General features: G+C 37.7%; 2 protein-coding genes across 2 annotated transcripts; one reads left to right on the forward strand and one right to left on the reverse strand.

The window, feature by feature from the left end:
* Positions 1-417: 417 nt before the first annotated feature.
* On the forward strand, positions 418-3,299 carry LOC106768793. The gene is made up of 3 exons (XM_014654119.2): positions 418-1,141; positions 1,615-1,906; positions 2,831-3,299. Exons 1-3 carry the CDS (start codon positions 545-547, stop codon positions 2,863-2,865), a joined length of 924 nt encoding a protein of 307 aa, XP_014509605.1. The 5' UTR covers positions 418-544; the 3' UTR covers positions 2,866-3,299.
* Positions 3,300-3,584: 285 nt separating this feature from the next.
* On the reverse strand, positions 3,585-7,909 carry LOC106768791 (pentatricopeptide repeat-containing protein At1g59720, chloroplastic/mitochondrial). The gene has a single exon (XM_014654118.2). It carries the CDS (start codon positions 5,764-5,766, stop codon positions 3,931-3,933), a length of 1,836 nt encoding a protein of 611 aa, XP_014509604.1. The 5' UTR covers positions 5,767-7,909; the 3' UTR covers positions 3,585-3,930.
* Between the last annotated feature and the right edge of the window lie 1,469 nt (positions 7,910-9,378).

Raw genomic sequence — 9,378 nt, forward strand, 5'->3', positions numbered from 1 at the left:
ACAAAACAGATAAAGAAACAGTTAATTTTGTTAAAGGTGTTAATTTCGATGAAACTGTGCGTGTTTTTGTTAACTCCTCCAACTGGCTGCTGCAAATCACCGGTGGCTCACGCGGAGTTTCAGCAGCAATGCACCAAACGCGTACCTTTCATCTCTCTCGCGTTTCTCGTTTTCTTACTACCCGCTACCCGCAATTTTCTCTTCACTCTACCCAATCTACATAAAAATAATAATAATAATAATACAAAATTACACTTTTATTTTCGTTTCTTAAACAAAATAAACTATAAAACTTTCATTATTCTAAAACAATAATATTCAGTTTTTTCAATTTTTTTTAAATATAATTCTTTATAAACTAATTCAACTTCCTATTTTCCTTTTTATATATATATATATATAAGCCCAGACCGAACCCAACTCAAGCAAGTCACTTGCAATTCATCTGTGATCCAAATCAAACAAACTCCAATCAGTCAACCACCCTGATCCTCGGATACATAGTACAAAATCGAATTTTTCGATTAACCCGTCGACTATTGCTATGCAGAGCACAAGTTCCGACAGCGTGTTCCGCTCCGGCATGGAGTTCTTCCACCGCGCAAAGGTTGTGCGGCTGCGCAGCCACCATGACAAGTACCTCCAGGCCGACGATGACGAGGAGTCGGTGACCCAGGACCGAAACGGATCCTCCAGGAACTCCAAGTGGACGGTGGAGCTCATTCCGGAGTTCGACAACCTCTTACGGCTCAAGAGCTGTTACGGCAAGTATTTAACGGCGTCGAACCAGCCGTTGCTGCTGGGTGTGACGGGGCGCAAGGTTGTGCAGAGCGTGCCGCGGCGGCTGGACTCCTCCGTGGAGTGGGAGCCTGTGCGGGAGGGCGCGCAGGTGAAGCTGAAGACCCGTTACGGGAACTTTCTGAGGGCCAACGGGGGCCTCCCACCTTGGAGGAACTCTGTGACGCACGATATCCCTCATAGGACCGCCACACAGGATTGGATCTTGTGGGATGTTGATGTGTTGGAGATCCACGTCGTGTCCCCTGCTCCTCCTCCTATTCCTCACTCCGATTCCCTCGATTTCGATTCCTCTACTCCCTCTGCCGTTTCCATCAAATCCACTACTTTCTCCAGACAAGAGGTATGTGTATATGCCTTTTTCTTTCACACTTTTGTTAATTGATGCATCTGATTGATTGTTCAATTGCCTGGAGTCAACTGGAATACAGAGTTTCTTTTATTGTGATAGGATCATGTTATTGTGCAATTGAAATTTGTTAATTGATTCAGTAAATAGTTTTTATTAATGTACTCTGTTGTAGACATATATTAATCATTAGTAAAATCGGTATCAGTAACATGATGGCAAAGGAACTACTGTTAGTTATTAATTGCTTCTGAAAGTAACTTCAAATTTGATTTTAGTTGTGACTGTAAAAATTTAATGCATAATATGAATGATGAGGTTTTAGTTGGAACGAAAATGTGTTATGTTGAAATGTAACTTCTAAAGACTAAAATCCAATTTTGAGGGACAAAGTCATGGAAAGTGATTCATAAATTAGTGTTGTATGAAGATTAGACTGTTAATGTTTTATTTGGATGGGTTTGTAGTCAACGGATTCATATGTGGGTTCGCCACCAAAGTCGGAGGGAAGGACTATATACTACCATGTTGCAGAGGATAATGGGGACGTGGATGATGAGAATGTGCAGGGTTATTCTTTGGCTTTCAAAGGGAATGGGGTTGAGCAGTTGACTCGGAAGTTTGAGGAAGAGACGGGGCTTGAGGGAGTTATTGTATGTACTCGAAGTCCTTTAAATGGAAAACTCTACCCTCTTCGCTTGCAGCTTCCTCCCAACAATGTCACCATGCAGGTTGTTTTGGTTCTTCCCGCGTCTAAAGGTCAGTCTTCCCCTTGTCAAATGTTTTTCTTCTCAAGTATTGTACTTGTTTTGTTACCCAATTTCATCAACTTCACTGTTTTTTCTGAGGTTAAATAGTGTGCTTTATGGGGAATTCATTAAACTGTTTCTGCTAAAATTTAGGAGATAAAAATAACAAATTGATTCCTAGATTATTGCGCTGAAGTAACATGCATCGGCTGTGGCTGTTTTCTAGATTTGTTATTATTTTGAAACCTCTATGTCGGGCAGTTTTTTTTTTTTTTTTTGTCTGACGTTTAGAAAAGATATTTAGTTATTCAAATTTATTTAAACCGGAGTTTTATAAGTTATAAGCTATTTTCTCTCACTTTTCTTCTCTCTTTCCAGCCAAATTTGTGCGCACTTACCTATAAGATATCTTGGATCGTATAAATTATGATGGACGTTGAGCAAAACAACAGAAGTATTATGTTGAAGAATTGAGGATTATGTTGATGGCTTTATTCATTATAATTCTCTTATGAACTTCAAAATCCTATATGATTGTTTATAAGTATTCAAGTTGGCATGCTTTACATATTTTGCTCTACTTCATAGAAAAATCAACTATTTCTTAAGGACTTGGTTATTGTTTCATTTCAAGGAAAAATCTAGTTATAGTTCGTCAAATGTCATAAAAGTTATTCAGCGAATATTAGCATTTCCCATTTTATATTATTTGGTAATGGCTGATAAGTAAGGAAGTTACATCTCTACCACTTATGTAGCATGTTCACGGAGATTCTAAGAAATCATAACATTCCTGTGATGCTGATTCGATTGTTCAAAGTAAACAAAAGACTTCAGTTACACTATTTGGCTTCTTCTTCCTCACGTTTTGGTTAGAGTTGTCTTATATGTTATCGTGCTGAACTAACATTTGCGTCTTGTTCTGGTGTTTCAGTGGCAAAAGACTTTGAGGAGCAAGGTCTACTTTGACAAGCTAGATTTGTTGGAGTCTTGAATCTACTGAAATGCAAGGCCTATTTACGTTGTGATCCAAAGCGTGTTTCAAATTTTATGTGATAACATTTAAGAATTTGTTGCAAAACTTCAGCTATTTCAAGTGATTCCCTTGAATCGTAAGGAAGAATTCGTGGAGGTCAAATTGTACCTTAAAGTATGTTGGTAAGGCTCATGTCAGCAATATCCACTATTAAGTGATGTACAATACTTTGTAGAATGTAGACGATTCTTATGCAGAAGCCTTTGTTGGGCTTCTTATTTATTAGTGCTAGCTTTAATCTCAGTTTATTAATATGGATTCAGATATTTTATTGTATCTAATTTTTTTGGTATTTTTCTTTTTTCATGTTTTTTAAGCCACTTGTATAGACACTGTCAGAAAAGTAGAGGTAAGTTATTTTTAGCCATACATGAATTTTAAGATCAGTAACATTTTTTTAATCAGATATTCATTTTGCCTCAGTTGTTTGTAATTTTACTGCATGGAATGAAATAAAGATTGGAGGTTTCACCTGGTAGATCTTTGCATTGTAAAATCAATATCATATTGACTCAATAAGTTTATTTGTCAACATGATTCGGTGCCCACATTATGCATTATGCTCTGTTGGAATCACATGTTCTGTTTTTGAAAGAGGTGAACCACTTTAAAATATATCTTACAATTTCTTGATAAAAAATTCCAGATGCAGCTAGTACGTGTGTTCCATTTAGTCCTGTTACTGAGGCTTTTGCTTTGAATCATTCTTGGAGATGTTACAATTTCCCCGCCGAAAGATAAGAATCTTGAAGAAGAAAGATGCATACAAATACTAATAGTTTAATAAACTAACATGGAGTGATATGTTGATATATAATAATGTCTTTTAGACATTTGTTCAGAGATTCAATCATAACATTCGTATATATGAAGAGATATTTGTTGAATAAATCAATCCTTCTTTGTTAACATAAGGACTGTTTAAAGAATGAATTCAATCCTTCTTTTTCTAGAATGTGATTTTCAAATATACATATTACCTTGAACACCAGCATGAATCACCAATAATCCATACAAGAACAAGTTCCGTCTTTAAAGTGATGGAATCGGGCTCGATCTCTTACAATTATCTCCACATTATATATTCTGGAGATCAACTTGGTAACCCTGTGGCAATCATTGCACACCCTAAGATTCTTGAACACTCTAATTGGAATGCCTGGTCTTGAGTTCAAGATTCCAAATGCTATGGCAAGTCTCTCACTATGCAATCTTAGAGTATTCTGTTTACCATCGTTAGCCTCATCAACCATAGTTGCTCCTGAGTAGTCGGGTAAATAACCTATTGATTGTAACTTGTCATCGATTTCACTCACAAACTTATATATATTTTCACTCTGTGGATGAGTGGTGTCCCCTGCAAAAAATTCATGAACCGTTCCATCTATCTCTATTAAGCTGCAGCCAGGTTCTTTAGTCACACCCTTATCACTCATTAGTTTTCTAAGCAACCCTACATCATTCCACCTACAAGCTGAAGCATATACTTTTGACAAAAGCACATAAACACCACTACACACACTCCCCGTTGACTCAAATATTTGCTTTACCATTTCTTCACTTAGCTCAACACTTGCGTGTTGCTTGCAACAAGCATCCAAAAGACTCCTCCAAATTACACCATCTGGTTTGATTGGCATTTCTGAGACCACTTTTAGAGCCTCATCGATGCGCCCAGCTCGAGCGAAAAGGTCAACAAGACAACCGTAATGCTCTAATCTTGTATCCACATTGTACTCCTTATTCATCATGTCAAAATGAACAATGCCCTCGTCTACCATTCCTCTATGGTTACATGCAGATAAAACACCAACAAAAGTGATTGAATTGGGAACAATTTTCTCTAACTTGACCATTCTGACATAATAGTCCAACGCAGCTTCAGCCTTACCATGCATTGCAAAACCCATGATAATTGAATTCCATGAATTTACATCTCTAGCAGGCATGCTTTCAAACACTTGCTTTGCAATTTCCAACTCCCCACATTTGCAATACATATCCACCAAACCAGTGTTGACCAAAACATCATCCACAATATTCTTGTCACACTTTTTCAAAATATAAGCATGTGCCCACAAACCCAAAGATAAAGAACCCAAACCAGCACAAGCACTGAAAACACTCTGCATAGTATACCCATCAGGGTCATGCTCCTTCTGCATCTCTCCAAACATCTTCAAAGCAGTGTCAAACTTTGCACCCTTTGCGTAAGAATCAATCATGATATTCCAGGAAACCTCGCTTCTCTCATTCATCTTATAAAATATTTTCTCTGCCGAATCTAAGCGACCACATGTCGCATAAAAATGAATCAAACTGTTACAAACGTGTGTGTCTAACTCAAACCCATGTTTCAAAGCGTGCGCATGCACCTGTTTCCCCTCACAAATAGAAAACGTGTAAGCGCAAGCCTTCAGAACAAAAGGGAACGTGTGGTTATCGGGAACTGCGGTATTCTCTTTCCCCGTCACCATTGCTTTGTAAAGCTCCATGGCCTTGTGTTTGTGGTTGGTATTGGTGCTTCGAGCGTAGGCTCTTATGAGGGTGTTCCACATGAAAGAATTGGGGTGCGAAAAGTGGTGAAAGACACGAGTGGCGTAGTTGAGATCAGCCAGAGAGGAGTAAAGAAGAATTCTTGCATAGAGAAAAAGAGCTTGTGGGTGGTTGGTGTCAACTGTTCGTAGCGTTTGCGCGTGAATTTGCTTGAGTTGAGGCATAGAGGTGTGTTGGTTCAACAGGTGGATGAGGTGTGTGTGGCTCAATTGTTGGCTTTGGTGGCTGTTGTCTGTGGTGGCTGTGGAGAAAAGCATAGGAGGGGGGCTTGTAGACATGGTGAAGGACTCAATCAAGTATATTACAACGAGGGATTTCTTCGGAAAAATTGATGTAAAGAGATCAGCGATGTTTCCATATCAACCCTTATCTTCTTCACTGGATGAAGCGGATAAGGTGGAAGCTAAGGTAAGAAGAAAGATATTCACATGGTTGGTGAAAATATCTCATTCTGTGAAGACACGAAAGACTGAAGTAGATTATAGAAGATCGCAGAGTGACTTAGAATGTCACTGTGTTGAACGTGTGCACGAGGTACCAAGTTATTTATTTTAATTTAATTATATTTAGGAAGTTGTTACAACTTGTTATTGTGCTTATGTTACAAGATTATTTAAATAAGATTATTATCTTTCCTCCTTTAAGTGTTTAAAGTGTCTTTTACCAACAAATTGGTATCAAGAGTCTTAGAGGACCTGTGAGTGTAACTCTGCACAAAAAGACCAAAACATCTTGCTTCAATTAATTAATATAATTAAAAGGATTATGAAACACCAAACACAGCACTAGCACCCTGTATGCTTATTTTTATATCTGAACAATAAGAATGAAGGCACATATAGAGTTCAATGATGTCTGGGAAGCTGTTGAAAAGGACTACGAAGTTTCTCCCTAACCAGAAAATCCAACATTAGCGCAGATGAAAAATCACAAGGAGAAGAAAGGAAGAAAGTCAAAGGCAAAAGCCTCTTTGTTGGCTGTGGTATTGAAAGACATTTTCACGAGAATTATTATAATTCATTCAGCATTTAAAATCTGATTTTTTTTTTTGAAGGATGAATACGAAGGAGATGATAGAATTAAGGGAATGCAATCCCTAAATTTGATTCCAGAACTTGAGTTGTAGAAAATGAAGGAGTCTGAAACTATAAAGAGTATGCTAATAAACTTTGTGGCATTGCTAACAGATTAAGATTGCTTGGCTTTTAATTTTTCAATTCACAAATTGTTGAGAAAGTATTGGTGACTATTATTTTCTTGGAGAACACAAAGGATCTGTCAAAATGCTTTGCAAATCCAAGAACAAAGAAGGATAATAAGAGACGAGGATTATGTGGAACGAGCATTGCAGACAAAATTGCAACTTAACCAAAGAGAGAAAAACAAGTGGAAGAAATACAAGAGGAAGAACTTTAGCACACAAGAGATGCAACCGGCAACAATAATGGACACAAAAACAAAAAGATTTCCTCCTTGTAAGCATTGTGGCTAATAGGGTCATCCTCCTTTCAAATGTTGGAGAAGACCTAATGTTAAGCGTGAAAGTACAACAAGTTAGGACATCATGTTTGAATCTACAAAAGCAATATTCAACCAAAGGATGTGGTTCAAGTTGCAGATCAAACAAGAGGAGAAACAATATTATTTGTAGCAGCATGTTTCTCAAGCAGCAACTCAAGTGAATGTGGTTAATGGCTGGTGGTTGTACCAACCACATGACTCAGGATGAAATTTTTTTTAAAGAGTTGGATGGATCATAGGTATCAAAAGTTGGAATTGGCAATGATGATTTGATTGTTATTGAAGGAAAGGGCAATGTAGCCATTGAAAGTTGTGCAAGTACAAAATTAATTCATGATGTTTTGTATGTAGATGAGATTGATCAAAACTTGGTAAGTGTTGGTCAAGTAGTTGAGAAAGGATTTGAAGTCATCTTTAATGACAAAGGCATTTTTAGTATCAAAATGAGAGGATCAAGTTTGTCATTTGATCCAATGAATGGAGAGAAAATTTCTTATCCAGCTACGATAGATAGTGCAAAAATTTGGCATAAGAGATTGGGTCATTTTCATCATGCAGTTGTGCCTGAATTTGTAACGAAAGGAATTGGCTTATGGCTTACCTCATATGGATTCTAAGTTACTAAGTTGTGAATGTCTATCAGATTACCATTTAAACAAGCAATCTGGACAGAGCAATTATAGCTAATTCACACAGATTTGGTTGGACCTTAAAGGACTCCTTCACTTAAGGAGAGTAAATATTATATCATCTTTATTGATGATTTCGCTCAAATGTGCTAGATTTACTTTCTCAAGTCTAAAAAGTCGCAGATGTATTTTGAAGATTCAAACCATGGATAGAAAAGCAAAATGATTGCACAATTCAAGATTTACAGTCTGATAATGAGAAAGGGTACATTTGAGGACAATTCACTGTGTTTTGTAATTAACAACACTTTAAACTCCTCAACAAAATGGGATTAGTGACGGAAAAAAATTGAATCATAATGAAAACGATGATATGTATGTTTCATCAGAAAGGATTACCAAAGGAATATTAGGCAGAGGTTACACACACTCTATTACTTATCAACATATATTTTTAAAACTTTTGTTTGTTTGAATTCCCACTAGTAAAAAATAGGGTTTATACAATGCACGTTATGCCACAGTTCACCAGAAACCGCAGCATAATGGTGCGCGGTGGCAGTTTTGTAAATAAATCGAACTTATATGCCGCGGTTCACCTCTTAACCGCGGCATATACCCCAGTCAACCATCACCTTTGATGCCACGTCAGGAAAAAAATTAAATAACAGGGAAATATGCTGCGGTTCTCTGAGGAACCGCGACATATACCCCTGCTACCTTCTGACAGTCAGCCCCTGCAACCTACTGACATTCCCCAAAAGGCAGTTAGGGATGGAGAATGTTAGAAGGTAGAGAGGTATATGTCGCGGTTGTTCAGAGAATCACGACATATTCCCCCCTGCCAACTTCTGACATTTCCCAAAAGGCAGTTGAGGGATTCAGAACGGCAGGGAATAGGCCGTGGTTCCCCCGCAACCGCGGCTATACCCTTATCTGAATAAAATTTAAATTTTTAACGGGAGAATAGGCCGCGGTTAGGTGTACAACCGCGGTATATGCTGCTCTTTTACAGTGGGTAAGTGTTGAACCGCGGTAGATGCTCCTCTGAAGGTTAAAATTTTTTTACAGACAAACAGTTTTGTCTTCTACACTTCGCACAAAACATAGTTTCAGAGCTTCTCCTCCGTCGCGCCCCATTTGCAAAGTTTGGTCTCTCCGTTAGCCAGCCTCCGCCGCGCCTCCCATTCCTCTCTGTCGCGCCTGCCGCTACGCCTCAACCTCGCCGCCACCGTTGTTCTCCCGAAGGGCTTCCTCCACCAGCGTCGCGTGGTCGTCACTACCTTTCTCACCTTCGTAACCACTGCTGCCATCGCCCCCACTATCTTTGGTGCTGCCCATCATGGTAAGTTAATCAAACTATTGTATTTGAGTTTTTGAGTTTGTATAACATCAAATGTTTAGTAGTGGTTGAATAAAAGTTTTGAGTTTGCTGGATATAACCTTTGGATTTTATGGTTGTATTAATTTGAATTTTGAAAATCCTGTTGTAATTTGGTTAGTGATTGTGATAGTTGGGTTTTTATTGGAATTTTTTGTTTTAAAAACATTTAAATGTAAAATACAAAATTTTTTTAATTTTAGTCCACACCATCAAATACATAATTTGTTAGAGTTATACACCAAGTTAGAATAACAATTTTGACCGAGGCATATATAATTTTAACAAGGATTTTAACTTTGTTGGAAACAAAACTCAAAGTCATAAATAAAATTATATATATATATATATATATATAT

This window comes from Vigna radiata, chromosome 7 (assembly GCF_000741045.1).
Source record: "Vigna radiata var. radiata cultivar VC1973A chromosome 7, Vradiata_ver6, whole genome shotgun sequence".
NCBI classification, from domain to species: domain Eukaryota; kingdom Viridiplantae; phylum Streptophyta; class Magnoliopsida; order Fabales; family Fabaceae; genus Vigna; species Vigna radiata.

Coding starts and splice junctions, on each gene's coding strand:
- LOC106768793 (XM_014654119.2), top strand. CDS start 545: ATGCAGAGCACAAGTTCCGACAGCGTGTTCCGCTCCGGCATGGAGTTC. Junction 1,142..1,614: donor CTACTTTCTCCAGACAAGAG/GTATGTGTATAT, acceptor ATGGGTTTGTAG/TCAACGGATTCATATGTGGG. Junction 1,907..2,830: donor GGTTCTTCCCGCGTCTAAAG/GTCAGTCTTCCC, acceptor CTGGTGTTTCAG/TGGCAAAAGACTTTGAGGAG.
- LOC106768791 (XM_014654118.2), bottom strand. CDS start 5,766: ATGTCTACAAGCCCCCCTCCTATGCTTTTCTCCACAGCCACCACAGAC.